The 14,786-nt window shown below is 56.1% G+C and overlaps 1 protein-coding gene across 3 annotated transcripts; it reads right to left on the bottom strand.

Moving 5' to 3' along the window:
- Positions 1,755 to 14,183, bottom strand: C29H11orf84 (chromosome 29 C11orf84 homolog). Of its 3 annotated transcripts, XM_018043366.1 has the most exons (6): positions 13,780 to 14,183; positions 9,999 to 10,328; positions 9,793 to 9,924; positions 9,508 to 9,645; positions 9,161 to 9,361; positions 1,755 to 2,499 (listed from the first exon to the last, which is right to left on the bottom strand). In XM_018043366.1, exons 1-6 carry the CDS (start codon positions 13,904 to 13,906, stop codon positions 2,288 to 2,290), a joined length of 1,140 nt encoding a protein of 379 aa, XP_017898855.1. In that variant the 5' UTR covers positions 13,907 to 14,183; the 3' UTR covers positions 1,755 to 2,287. The 3 variants fall into 3 exon arrangements, with proteins under 3 accessions (XP_017898855.1, XP_017898853.1, XP_017898854.1); XM_018043364.1 differs by lacking the exon at positions 13,780 to 14,183 and having other exon boundaries at positions 9,999 to 12,459; XM_018043365.1 differs by lacking the exons at positions 1,755 to 2,499; positions 13,780 to 14,183 and adding an exon at positions 6,601 to 7,638 and having other exon boundaries at positions 9,999 to 12,461.

The raw sequence follows: 14,786 nt of genomic DNA, 5'->3' as shown, positions 1-14,786 counted from the left end.
CTCCTTCTTCACTCTGGGTGGAGCCATGTCCCAGGCTCCACTCTCTGCCTCTCCCTGGAGGCCCAGAGGTACCCACAGGCAGCTTCCAGCCACACAAGCTCATGGAGTGCCTGGGGTCCCGGCTAAGGCTGGGCAGATCCATGCCACCCGAGATGTGGGGCTTAAGCCACGGAAGAACCACATCAGCAGCAGTTACTCTGACAGCTACCTTGTGAGAGGACCGCATTCCGAGGACCAGCCCACACAGGAAAAATGTTGCAAAGCAATACACACCAATAGGGCACTTCACAAACATTTATTGAGCACCTACTCTGCGCCAGGCTCTATGCAGGACACTAGGAAAACGAAGTCAATGCAATCCAGCCCTCGCCCAGAAGGAGCTCACAGTCTAGCGGGCCAAACCTTCAATCATAATTAACAGCTGCGAAGATGCATTTAGCTTCACAATTGTACAAGCTTTTCTGTAAGTTCTCCCAATTGCCAACACCCAACAACACATCCACGTTGTTTTAAAAGCACACTGGCATAAATGTAAACAGTCACAGGACTGAACAGACAGACAGCAACCCCAGTCTGCAATAATTTACAGTCTGTGGTTCAGAGCATTTCAGCATTATTTATTCCTTCCTATTCGGTAGGATACAAGTTCTGCCAATTTGCAGAAACAGTGGGAGAGACACAGGGGAATTCCATGGCCCTCATGCACTGGCGGAGTCGCCCGAATCCTTGCTCAGTTTTCCTCCACCACACCACACATCTGGTCTCCCCTGGAAAAGGGCCCCTGACATCCTCGGACTCTTTCTCCCGAGCTCATCAGATAGGGAGAAAGGACCACATCCCATGAGCCAACCACAGCTGGTTGGGCCCATGGGTGACATCAGCTCGGACAGGCACACAGCACAGCCTGCTCGGCCCAGACTCTTTCTGATTTCGGGACTGGCCTTCCGGTCAGTCTCAGAACCTGCTGGGCTCAGCGCTGTACAGAACTGCCCTGCGAGTCCATCTCCCCAGGATGCACAAGACCCATCAGAAGCAGTGGAGCAGGCCAGGGGCAGAGGGTGGATGGCCCGATTTCTCCCGCCCACCCCTGGACTCTACATGGGACAGTCAAGTTAGGGATCTGAGCGCTCTCTCTGTGCCTCTCGAGAGCCCTCATCACCATAGAGGAAAAACACAACCCAACGCAGGTTTGGCTGGTGATGGCTAGTTTAGAAGGGAAGGGGTAAGGAATACAGGGAAGAGATCCAAAGTGGGTTATCTCCTGGTTCAGGGAACTGGAAAACCAGGCAAAGGCTTGCTGTAATTAGGCGAAGAAGATGGGGGCTGACCGTGAGGCTGAAAGGTTGGAGGCGGCCTGCCTGCCTTCCTTCCTGTCCTGGGGCGGGGTGGGGATCGGGGGCAGGCATCGGTGCCCCTGCACGCTGGCCACAGCCAGAGAACACCGCAAAGATGACCTTAGGTCTCAGCTCCTCCCCGGCTGCCCCAGTGCGGCCTGTCTTGGACGGAGGTTCACCAAGTGAGTCAGAAGGTATGTATAAAAGGTGCTCCTGACTGCATCTGGAGGGCAGGGGTGAGGGGAGGGGCTGAGGCGCCCCTCTGACAAGGGCTGCCCCCACCCCTCGCCAGCCTCCGGGGCGCAGTTTTCCGGCCCATGCCCAGGACCCCCTCTCAGCTCTCCTGCTTCTCAGGGTTGCTCTAGGGGGCCAGACAGCTTGCTAGCAAACCCCTCCCCGCAATGATGGCCCAGACGGAACTCTCTTAATAAAAAAAAATAATTTATTGTCAACAAAGGAGATATATACAACAGGAAAAGAGGTGAACAGGACAGTGAGTGACCAGTTGGCCACCAGTGGGGATGGAGCGGGAAGAGGTAATGGAGGCCTCCTGCTCTGGGGGCCTGCGGGGGGAGGAGAGGCGTCCCCCGAGGTAGTGGGGCTCAGTTCACGACCACCTCCTGTGTAAGGCACTGTGCCAAGGGAGAATGGGGGGGCCGAGAGGGCGGGAGGAGGTTGGGGGACAGTAGAGGTCGGGGTCAGCAAAAGGATTGGGTGGGTGTTCTCCACAGGCCCAATGCCCTACCGCTCGACAGCCATCGGCGGCCCCTGGCCCGGCCTCACGCCTCGCCCCGAGTCACGGCAGATACTACCCACCCTCCTCTCCTCCATCCTGCTCTGGCACCTGGTTCTACTCTCTCTCTCAGGCGGCCGAGCTGGGGGGCTCTGCGTGATACGCCCAAGGGGGACACTGTCTCTTCCCTCCCTCCCTCCCACCCCAGAAAAGCAAGAACCTACAGGCCACTCCCCGCCTCTGGCTGCGCCCCCACAGCACTGCTGGATTCTGACAGCGCCGCGGGCCAGTCTGGGGCGTCACCTGCTCCCACACCCTTGGCGCCCTGGGGGTGCTTGGACCAGTCTTGCAGGAGGCTGACTGCTGGGGGCTCCTCCAGTCGTACGCGGATGACCTGGAGATCCAGCGTCCCACGAAGCCCTGGAGGGGGAGCTGGGCAGGGGTGAGGGCAGAGAGCAGTCAGGGCCCTCCAGGCCATCGCCTCAGGGATGTTCCTGGAAGTTCTCGGTAAACCACATCCCCTTTCCAGGCCTTCCATTCCACAGCCCTGGACCTGCAGCCAGAGGGGAAGCCCAGGGACAGCGGGAGGCCTCACTCCTGGTCCACCCAAGGACCAGCGCTGACCACAGGGGCATCACGCCTCCTGGGGCATCAGCCACCAGCCCTCTGCACCCTTCCTCCAGTGTGTATTTCGCACACAGATGCTTGGTGCTGTCCTCTGCTCCCCTCACCTCTTTATCTTCAGCTGACTCTGTTTCACCTAAAACTTACTGGGCATCCTAGCCTGAAGGGTTCTGCTCTGCCTGGGCAGAGGTGGTGGGATGGAGAATACCCCAAAGGAGAAAGAGACAGGGCTCTGCCCACAAAAGAGCTCCCAGGTGAATATGCAGAGTGGAGGAGGGAGCACTGCATGGAGAGTCCTGGGGTGAACATCCAGCTCTGCTTTGCAAACCCGACCAGGCTCTTTATCTCCCGAGTTGGTACTGACCACACAGGGGTCATGTGTCCACAATACCAGCATGGAGAAGCTACTCACAATGGGTAAAATCGGATCTCAAGATGGGAAAGCGGACTGCTGACAGCCCTGTCAGGTACCAACCCCACCCTGTGCATTGCATAAGCAGGTCCAAAAGTTACATCAAAAAGCAAAACCAGAAAACAGAAACTGGTGACTGCAACTGTTGAGGTGTCTGCGTGAAACCTGTGGTTTTTGCCTTTACTGTTTCGAGAGTCTTAGGTGATTTGGCAGGGAAAATGGGTACAACTTTGCTATACCATTTGCTGGGATGTAGTATGAGTCGTTGGCTGCCACTGGGTTGTGCAACTGAACAAACTCTGCTTTCTATTCACATGAGCTGGTTTGCCTTCCTGACACACTCTACACTCCTTGAGGACAGGTGGGGCCCACTGTGGCCAACGCTAGTCTAGCTGCTGGGGGTTCCCCAGGACATGGGGCAGATCAAGGGGCCTTTCTGGAATTTATGTTCCAGCAGTGAGAGCCAATAAACAAGATACGGATGGAAGCAAAGTAAAAAGGCACACCAAAGTAGGGGACAGGATATCAGGGAGGATCTCACAGAGGTGACCTGGAGCTGACCCGTGAGCAAAGGTGCACAGGGAATGGAGTCTGCAGTGTCCAGCTGGGGGACAGCACTGCTGGTGGGAAGAGGGCACGCGGGTGCCCTGGGGAGCGGGAAAGGCGAGGACCACCAGCCCCACGGGGACTCCGACTTTTCTCTGGAATGTGAGTGACAGCGCCGGAGGGCTCTGAGCAGAGCAGTGATAGGGACCCACTTGTGTTTTCAACGGGGGCTCTGGCTGCTGTAGGAGACTAGCCACAGCGGGCGATGATCAGAAGCCAGGAGACAGGCTGTTAAGGAACCCTGGATGAAGGTAGCAGCAGTAGAGATAGTGAGTAAGTGTGTGTGTGTCAAACCTGAGCATCTTAGAGGTGGGGCTAACAGGATTTGCTGACACACTGAAGTGGGATCTGAGAGAGACAGATGACAACTCTGAGGCTTCGGTCCAAGCAAACTGGCAGCCAGCTTCCTGGGGAAGTGAAGCCCGGGGAGGGGGGAGTAGAGAGGCTGGGTAAGGGGAGGAGACTGCGGGTTCCATTCAGAAACGTGGTCAGAAACACTGAGTTTGGGGGATCTTTTATACAACCAACCAGGCACATCAACTGCGCAAGAGGGAAGCTGGAACCAAAGGGACAGGCCCGGGGCGGAAGGGAAGGTGGGACCATGACAAGCTTCAAGCCTGGGATCACCCAGGGTGTGAGTACAGATCCTGACTCATGGTTGGGTCATTCATTCATTTGCCAAATACACAGATAGCACCTATTCTGGGCTGGGCACTGGGGATATTACCGTGAATGAAACAGGCAAACTTCCATACCCAAGGAAGCATAATACTCTAGAAATAGGAAGTAGAACCACCAAAGGATCCAACTCTGAGAGCTGGAAGTGAACAGATAAGAGAGGCGGGGCAACCCCCTCACGGTGTGGCCCGAGAGGCCAAGGGCAGAATGAGCCTCCAGGAAGGAGGGCGGGACAGGCTCCTGGTTTCTGCTGATCAGGAAAGATAGGGACTGAGAACTGACCCCCGGGTCTAACTTCATGGACGTCAGTGGCAATCTTGCAAAAAGACAGGTAGGTGGTAAGCAGGAGGCTGAATCTAGTGGCTTCCAAAGACAGACTGGAGATGGTAGAGAAAAGCTCTCCAGCTCTGCTGAAAAGCTAGGGACAAATGTGACAGAGGCTGTGATGGATGAGGGCTAAGAAGGGAGAAATAACATCTCTGTGTAAGCTGATGGGGAAGACCTGAAGGAAAGAACAGCTCGGGGTCCAACAGAGGAGACTTGATCCCTGGCACTCGCAGCAGGCTGGGCGCTGCACAGGCAAAACACACTTGGGCTGCCCGAGGCTGAATTTCCTCTTCCGTAAAACGGGGGCTCAGCACCCCGAGCCCAGAACCGCCCCCATTTGCCTCCCAGCCCAGCCCAAATCCCTCTGCTCCCCCAGCTTCAGCCCCCTTCTCTTCCTCCACACTTGTGCATGTGTGTGCAAATGTGAGCATCTCCTCTGGGGGGTGGCTGGGACCCATCTCTCGTTTCTCACTAAGGCTCATCTCTGAGCAGACTGGAAATGTCACTACCAGAGTGACAAGTGAAGGCAGTTGCCGTCCACTCATCTGTCAGTAAATCTTTTCCAAAGACTTTCTTTGTGCATTCCCTGTTTCCGGTGCGGAGGATACAGCAGTGAACAAAGCCTGCCACTCATGAAGCTCACACACACACACACTTTCTTCTCCTTGGTCCAGTCTTTCTCACACACACACCACCCCCCCGTCTTCTCTTTGATCCAATCTCTCGCTCCCTTACACACACTTTTTTCTCCTTGGTCCAGTCACACACACACACACATTCTTTTCCTTGGTCTAATCACACACACACACACATTTTTCTCCTTGGTTCAGTCTCTCACACACACACATACTCTTGGTCCAGTCACACACACACACACAGTCTTCTCCTTGGTCCAGTCACTCACACACACACCCACACCCACCCACCGACCCACCCATCTTTTCTTTGGTCCAGTCTCTCACTTGCATACTTTTTTCTCCTTGGTCCAGTCACACACACACACACACACACACACACACACACACACACACACACACTCTTTTCCTTGGTCTAATCACACACACACACTTTCTTCTCCTTGGTCCAGTCACACTCACTCACTCACACACACACACACAACCCCATCTTCTCTTTGGTCCAGTCTCTCTCTCACACACTTTTTTCTCCTTGGTCCAGTCACACACACACATTCTTTTCCTTGGTCTAATCATACACACACATACATTTTTCTCCTTGGTTCAGTCACACACACACACACACACACACACACACACACACACACTCTTTCTTCTCCTGGGTACATACACACATACTTTTCTTGGTCCAGTCACACCCACACCCACCCACCCTCATCTTCTCTTTGGTCCAGTCACACACACACATTCTTTTCCTAGTCTCTCTCTCTCTCTCTCACACACTCACACACACACACACACACACACACTTTCTTCTCCTTGGTCCAGTCACACACACACACACACACACACACACTTTCTTCTCCTTGGTCCAGTCACACTCACTCACACACACACACACAGTCTTCTCTGTGGTCCAGTCTCACACACACACACACACTTTCTTCTCCTTGGTTCAGTCACACTCACACACCCACACACCCTGTCTTCTCCTTGGTCCAGTCACACACACACATTCTTTCCCTAGTCTCTCTCTCTCTCTCACACAAACACACACACACACACACACTTTCTTCTCCTTGGTCCAGTCACGCTCACTCACACACACACACAGTCTTCTCTGTGGTCCAGTATCACACACACACACACACTTTCTTCTCCTTGGTCCAGTCACACTCACACACACACACACACTCTGTCTTCTCTGTGGTCCAGTCTCTCACACACACACACACACACCCCCCGTCTTCTTGGTCCAGTCTCTCACATACACATACACCATCTTCTCCTTGGTCCAGTCTCTCTCTCTCTCAGACACACACACACACACTTTCTTCTCCTTCGGTCCAGTCAGGAACACACTGGTTCCAGCTGAGGTATCCCTAAGCCAGGTATCCCTAAGCCAGGTCTCAAGATCTTATTCTAATTAAACACCAGCAAGGATCTTCTCCACTACTTGCAAGTGGGCCCACGGGGCTCACTGCCTCTCCTGGCCTGGACACCCTCATCCTGTAAGGCCCTAGAATGTCCAGCAAGTCCTCCCTGATGGCTTCACACACATGTCCATCAGCTGACCACAGGGACTTCCTGCCCACTGCCAACTTCTAAAGCCTTGATTTTTAATTTTCTTTTTTAAAGTGGTAGGATCTCTAGTCCAGTAAGACCTTTGGAGAACTTCAAAAAATTAAACAACTCAAAGTAGAACATTCTGGTTGAAGCCTCAAAGGTTTCTGAGACATCTGAGCTTTGGGTTCTTAAAACCCAAAACCAGGCTGCAGCCACTAGTCTGGAGACCGTGCCGTGCACAGAACCCTCACGGGCACCCTGCTAGTCTGCATTTGCTGGCTTGGGCCCCTCAGAGACCACTTGTGTCATTTCTCAGGGTGCTTCCTGGGTCGGGCTGCAGGCACACGCACCACTGGGTCACTCACCATCTCCTGAGGTTTCTGGACTGTCCCCAACCTCTACAGGTCCCTGCTGCTGCCAAGACATGGCTCAGCGCCTCCCTCCCTTTCAAATCATTCAGACGGCTGAACCCTAAAGTCTCAGGCTCTGCCCACTCACCCCAAACGAACCTGAGACCTCAAGGATGCTCTTCTCAGCTACTGGTCACTCCAGACAGGTGGAGTTTGGGCACAGGGTACCCCAAGGCTTGAAATGAAGCCCCCACCTTTTAGAACGAAACCAGAAGACCCACCAGCCAGTGGGAGAGGTCAGCTATGTACAGCAGGGGTCCGCTGACAACACGAAGGGGACCAGGAAACACACGAGTCGAGGCAGAGCGCGGTCCTGGGGAGGCAGGACACAAAGTGACTCAACCTGAGACCTGAGACAGTTAAAACCCCACAGGGGTGAGGCCCGCCTTCAGACTGGCGACAGCAGAGGCCCTTTGGGTAAAAAATAAACAGACGGGAGTGTACAGGCACCTATGTGCATGCAGAGCTTTGTGAGAGGTTAGATGGACATAAGCCAAATTTTTGACAGTGGTTACCACTGGGTGACGTGGGCTGAAGGGAAGTGCTTTTTCTTTAAGCAAAAAGCACACCTCCTTTTTGGAAGCCCTGCTCTGGGGAGCCTCCAGCACCCCGTGTGCCTTCTTTCTCGGGGCGTCAACTCCAAGTGCCCATTGCAGGTGGGCCGGGATGTGGTACTCTGCTTGTCACATTCACTCCTTCAAGAACCACTTTCTGCACCTGAGATGCTGCGAGCAGGGCCTGGCCTGGTGAGACGGAGAGAGAGAGGTACCACGCGCCCCGCTGGAACACAGCCCAGTCTCATCTCAGTTCTGCTACTGCCGCGTTAGGTGACTGTGGTAGCCAGAGTACCAGTCCCCCAGAGATGTCCAGGTCCTAATCCCCAGGGCTGTGAGTATCGTTCGTTCACGGTGGGGGAGAATCAAGGCTACAGGAGGAACTGACGTTGCTAATCAACCAACTTTAAAATTCAGTGGAGCCTTGGATGACCTAGGCGGGCTCAGTGTAACCACCGAGGTTCTTAAAGGGGAAAGAGGAAGCCGAAGACCCAGAACCCAAGATGGCAGCCTAAGAAAGTCTGGCCGCCTAAGAAAGCCTGGCCACTGCTGGCTCTGAAGACGGAAGGCAAGCACAGCTGAGGAATACAAGCAGCTGCGAGAGGCTGCAGGAGGCAAGACTCCCTCTTTAGGAGCCAGAAAGGAGTTGGCCCTGCCGACACCCCGCCTGCAGCCTGCAGACACCTCCCGTACCAGGCCTCTGGCCTCCTGAACTGAAAGGCAGGGCATCTGCGGTTGTCAGCCACTGAGTCTGTGGCAATCTGTTACAGCAGCCACAGGAAGGGAACACGTGCACATGGAAAAGGAACCACCTCTCCGAGACTCAGCCTGTCCGTTTGAAAAGACACTTTTATAAGCGCCAAATGAGCTGCATATAAAAGTTTCTTAAAATCAGAGAACATGATTATGAACCGAAGTGCCCACTGCTATTACCAGACACACCCTGAGCTGAGGGTCTGTGGCCTGTTGACCCTCGTCTCCTGTTATCAGTCCCATTTAGGCCCCTGGTGGGCACCTCAGGCCCCAGCTGGAATCAACCCTGAGTGCAGTGATGGGTGTCGGGCTTCGGGGAACACTGGCCTAACTCAACCTAACGACCAGGATGCTCCCAAGGAGAGTGCCGAAACCTCAGCTCTCAGGCCAGCTGCTGTATTCAAATCCACCTGCCCTCAGCCCAGCCGCCTGGGGACCAGAGCGCCGGTCACCTCTGCCTGGGGCTCCACCCTGGGGACATGGCCTTCCCAACCCTGCACCCCTGCCACCCCCGACTCAGGCGCTCACCTGGGGAGGGGCTTTCTGGCTGGAGACAACCTCCTTCGACCCCTCTCCCCTCTTTGGGCAAGTCTCTGCGGTTTGAGGCCCTGAGCTGGGTGTGGGAGAAGAGCTGAAGGGCGAAGCCGGCCGGGAAGCTGCCATCTGTGAAGTGCCGGACCTCGGCCGGAGCAGCGAAGGTCTCCATGGGTGAGTCCGGCGAGGGGGGGTCTGAGGAAGGAAGGGATCAAACTGTGAGGCCACACTCCCAAGGCCCGCCTGGGCCTAGGCTGAGGTGCATGTGACCCCTGCATCTCCCACCCCAACCCCTCCAGCCCCAGCTTTCCCCCTGGAGCCCACACCTTCCTCCCCTTCACCTGGGTCAGGGTCTGGATCTAGGTCCAGGGTTTTGGTCATAGGTCTGCCTCTTTTCTTCCTGACCGGCTCCTCCCCAGAGGGCTCCTTGCATCTCTGACCACGGGGCTTCTTGCTTACTGGCTCTGGGACAGGGGCCGCTGCAAAAGATAGGACGTTTTTAAGAGGCCTGACTCCCACAACTTTGGGGCTGCAGGATACCTGCCGAGCAGCCTGTCTCCACCCAGCTCGCGGGGCTCATGATACCCTCACCCCAACTCAGCCTCGCTGGCTTCGGGATAACTGACCAGGAAGTTCCAGAGGGCGAAGTCCCCTGGGCCGGGTCCTCCTGGGGAGGGATGGGTTGTCCTCGGAGTCGAGGAGAACGACAATCTCTGCTGGCATCCTGGCAGGGTCCAGGTCGGAGTCCTGGCCTGAGTCTGAAGTGGGCAGATGCCAGTGATCAACCATAAGTTCTGACTCTCCCCTCTGCCCCAACTCCTGCCCCTACTACCTGAGTGGTGTGGGGACGGCTGCTCCGCTCGAAAGTCTTGCACAAGGGCCGCCCCCTCGCTCCATGCCTCCAGGATGTTGCTCTTCTCGGAAGGGCTCAGGTCCAGGGTGTGAGGATGCTGCTCCAGGATGTGGGCGCGCGCCGTGTCTGCCGAGGGGGCCTGGATCTCGGCCCCACACACCATGCACAGCGCCCGCCCGCTGCCTCCCGGGCTGTTCCCCACCAGAAACTCCTGCTCCCATGACACCTGCTGCTTGGGCTCCTCAGAGCCATCGCTGCCTGCCTCCAGCAGGCTGGGCCTGGGAGGTAGGATCTTTTCCTGCTGGGCCACTACGGAGGAGAGGAGGAGGAAGGTGTTATCAGTAGAGGGGCCCACACCAGCAAGAAGAGACCAAGGTTCCCCAAGCTTGGCGGTGTGTGCAGGGAAGGACCTTTCCCACCTAGAGTCTCCTTTCTCCCCCCTCTGGAGCCCACAAGGCACTAGCCACAATAAAAGCAGCAGATACACCACCACATCCCGCTGGCCCAATCTAGTCTCTGACCACAGGTCCAACAGGTTTTTCCAAAGACTGCATTCCAGCATGGCTCGGGTCTGGGCACACCTGTTCAGACCACCCCATCAGTCTGGCAAACTCCTCTACTTCTTTCATGGCCCTACTCAAATCCTCGGCCCTGTGACGCCTTTCCGATCACCCACCCCCGGCAGCTGATAGTATCCACATCTGACTTCTGACAGTGCTCACTTCCTCAAGGACCAGAACAGCAAACTTTGTCATCTTATTCTCCTGCAGGGCCTGGTATGCAAGGGAGGAGATGCTCCATGAGCCTTGGGTCAGCGAAGGGCATCCAGGCCTGGTCCTCCACTCGTTGGGGCCCTATCAAGAGGCCTCTCCCCCAAAGCCTTTGCAGTGGTGACCTTGTCCATCCCCAAGGGCGGACCCAGCACCTGCTCCCTGTGCACACGGGACTGTAACATTTGACAGAGTGGGAACTGTTCTCAGCTTCGCGAAGAATGCAGGCTCAAATCCTCGTGAGCCTAGCAGCTCAGAGCTTTTAATCCCTTGTGGGTGCACCTCTCTCTCACCTGAGAGGATGGGACAATATACAAACATGGGAGGTCCTAATACCTGGGGACTTCCTGGAAGAGGTGGCATTTGAAACAGGTCTGAGAACTGGCTTGGTCTCAGAAGGATTAGCTCCAAGGCTGGGCAGTACCTCTCCCCCAGGTGACGGTGGCTGTAGTTCTTTCCCACCGCTCCTCCAAAATAGCTTTGTCAAAGTCACCAACGCTACACCCAGCGGTCAGCGCTTCAACTTCATCCCCTGGCAGATCACTGCTTCCATCTTGATTTTTGTCACCTGGTTTCCAGGGCACCACCTTCTGTTGGTTCTTTTCTTACTTCACAAGGGCTCTTTTTCGGGCACCCGTGCCGGTTCCTTCTCTAGGAGAGAACTGTCTTCTCACCAAGGCCTGCCTGCCATTCCTGAGAAAGCGGCCATCAGCCCCACCTGAGCGTCCTGTTTCCCTCACTTACATCTCCTCCAGAGCACACAATGTTGCCTGACGACACATGTGCTTTCCTTGTTCCCTGTGTCTCCTCACTTCACCGCAAGTCCGTGACAGCATGGATTTTTTGATCCTTCACACCTGTATCTCCAGCAACTGGCCCAGTGCCTGGCATGCTGTGGCATTCAGCAATGTCTGGTAAGGATCGACTCAGTCTCCAAGCTGGAACCAGTGGAGTATTCCACGACTCAAGTCCTAGGACCCCTTCTCTGTCCATCTCCTTCCTCTGGTGGTCTTGCCACAAAGGCTGCCTGCTGACAACTCCCATGTCTATACCTCTAGCCAGACACTCCCAGGAAATTTAGATTCACGTGTCTTATTTCTCATCGGACCTCTGAGCTTCAATGTGCTTCTCAAACTTGTCTTGTTCAAACTGTAACCTCCTACAGGCCTGCCCCTCAGTCTTCCTGTCTCAGCAAATGGGAAGTCCATCCTTCCAGTCACTCAAACCAAAAACCTTGAATTTGTGTTTTTCCTACCCCCGTGCACCAAACCTTTCAAGAAACTTCTGTTCCAAGATCTTCGCAATTGCTGTTCTGCCTAACATGCCTTACCTCCAATTATCTACAGGGTTCCCTTCCTCACTTCTTTTGGTCTATGTTCAAAATTCACCTCATTAAGACTTTCCTGACTACTTAATACTCCAAATAAACCAGTCTCACTCTTATCTTGATTCAGTGTTCTCTGAACTACTCCTCACCATCTGACAAGCTATACATTTATTTATATTCATCTATCTCTGGTCATTGTGTGTATAAACACACAAGTTCCAGAAGAACAGGGTTTCGACTTTGTTTACCCTAATTAGCATGCCCAGCCTAAAACAGTGCTTGACATGTAAGTGTGCGTGCTCAGCTGTGTCTGACCCTTTGTGACCCCATGGACTGCAGCTTGCCAGGCTCCTCTCTCATGTGATTTCCCAGGCAAGAATACTGGAGTGGGTTGCCATTTCCTGCTCCAGGGGATCTTCCCAATCCAACGATCAGACCCACGTCTCCCATCTCCTGCACTGGCAAGGGGGTTCTTCACCACTGCACCACCTGGGAAGCCCTGACATGTAAGAGGTGCCCCCAAATACTTGTTGCATGAATCCACTTCTCTGGGGAAGAAGGATGCTCTCGCAGTTGTTGAGATGGTTAACTGAGACAGCATGGCACTGAGCACTCAGTAAATGCTAGCAAAGGTAGGGAGGGAAACTCTTTCGGATGGAAAAATGTTTTATTTCCCTCATTTTAAGCCCTCCAAAAAAGGAAGAGAGGCGGTGTAGGGAGATGTCATTATGTTCTGCTGAAGCTAAATGAACGGCCGGCCTTGCTCTCAAGCTTTTGGGTATTGTCCTACTAAGAGAGGAGGTATCCAAGAATGCAAAGATCTGCATTTTCATGAATAGTATGTCTTCCACGAAGGTGGCCCTTTGTTTTCTTAGGGTCCTCAACATCCTGAGGGCTGGAAAAATCGGTGGAGGAGGAAGGGAAAGTGAGTGCTTACACATTGCTCTTCAAATCTCCTTTCGAGGCCCATCTCCCTCTAGAGTGGCCGGGGGCTCCTGCAGCACATTTCTTTTCCAAAACTGAGCGCTGTGAGCAATCCTTTTCACCCCTCTAGCGCCAGAACCTGACACCTGTGGCTTATGCGTGTACAAGGCCTGGGAACTGTGGCGGGGAAGCGCAGAAAGCTTTTTGCTTGGAGCGCCCTTAAAATCCACCTCTCGGCGGGCTACACCGGCGCCTGCCTCCACCCACCGAGTCGCTCCGAACCCCGAGGGGAAGGGCCCCTGCCTCCGGCCTGGAGGCCTTGACGCCCCTCGGCCTTGAACACAGCCTGGCCCCTGGGCCTGCCTCTGCCTCCCCGGGCGGGGGACCCGCCAGCGTCACCTCGAAGCCGTCGTGCTGGGCCCGGGCGAGGGGGCGCTCGGGCACCGGAAGATCCGGAGTGCGCCGGGCGTGGATCGAAGGCTCCAGACCCCGGGCAGGGGGGGGGGGAGGGGGAGTTCGGGGAGGCCTGAGATTCCAAACCCTGGTGTGGGGGTGGAGCAAAGGCGCGCCAGGGCCTCAGACTCTGTGAGGAAGGGGGCGCCCGGGCCTCAGGCTGGAGTCGGGTGGGGGCGGTTGGGCACCCGACTGGAGGTGGGGGAGGGGTACCCGGACCCCCGACTGAGGAGGGGACGCCGAGCCCGGACCGTGACACGGAAGTGGGATCCCCTCCCCTCCTCACCTCTGAGCATCGGCTCGGGCCGCGGAATTACGGCCACCACCATGGCCTCCTCGTCATCCTCCCCTTCCTCGCATTTGAGCGTCACCTCGAAGCAGTCGAGCGCGGCGCCCTCGGCCTTCAGGGCCATGGCGCGGCCCGGGGGGTGGGGTAGGGTGGGATCTTGGTGACCGGACGCCGAGGACAGGCGCGCAGGCCTGGGCGCCGAGGGCGACTGCCACTTCGCGCCCCGTGCAGTCCCCTCACCGCCGTCCGCCGCCCCAGCCTGCGGACGGGCGCGTCTGGGCCTCCCTGAGACCTAGACCTTCGGGACCCCGGGGTGGGGGGGGGGAGGGCTCAATCCGGGGCCCCAGCCCCCCGCCGCTCCCTTTTATGGAGGCTCATTGTCGGCGCCCGCCCGGCCGGCCCGCCGCGGCCCCGCCCCCGACTCCGCGCAGCCAATCGCGCGTGGCCCCGCCCCGGGCACGCAGCTCCGTTAGAATCCCCGGGAACCGCCAGGGGCGGGCAGGGCCGCCGGCTTCCGGCTGCCCCAGGGCGCAGAGGTGGGGGTCGCCGGCCCGCGGGAGAGGACCCTGAGCTCTTCCCGGCCGGGAGCGTCTGGAGCCGGCCAGCCGAGCCTGACGGGTCTCCCGCCATTTGAGACGCCGAACGGGCCCGCTGCCTGCACGTAGAGCGCTACCAGGCGCCCTAGGGTTTTGATCGACCCCGACTCTAGTCTTTCCCTCAACAAGCCTTCCTCCGCCAGAAGATGCCCGCGGGCGAGGGAAGAACCTGTTTGGGAGCGGAAAGGGCTTTGGCGTGGGAAGAGTAGAGACTGAATTCCTTAGGATTTGCCAGCTTTGGGACCTTGGATACGTTACCTGTTTTCTTAGACTATTTAATCCTTTATTAAAAAACAACAACAAAACATTGTGGAGCCTTCTGGACAAGGATGAAGATGCCAAGTGGAGTGTTGTGAGCGCGCGTCAATCGGCCGAGGGTTATGATTTCCATCTTTTAAACGCGAGTCC

Source organism: Capra hircus, chromosome 29 (assembly GCF_001704415.2).
Source record: "Capra hircus breed San Clemente chromosome 29, ASM170441v1, whole genome shotgun sequence".
Classification (NCBI taxonomy): Eukaryota; Metazoa; Chordata; class Mammalia; order Artiodactyla; family Bovidae; genus Capra; species Capra hircus.
Note: the sequence above shows the minus strand (reverse complement) of the source record. Positions and strands in the feature narration are given on the sequence as shown.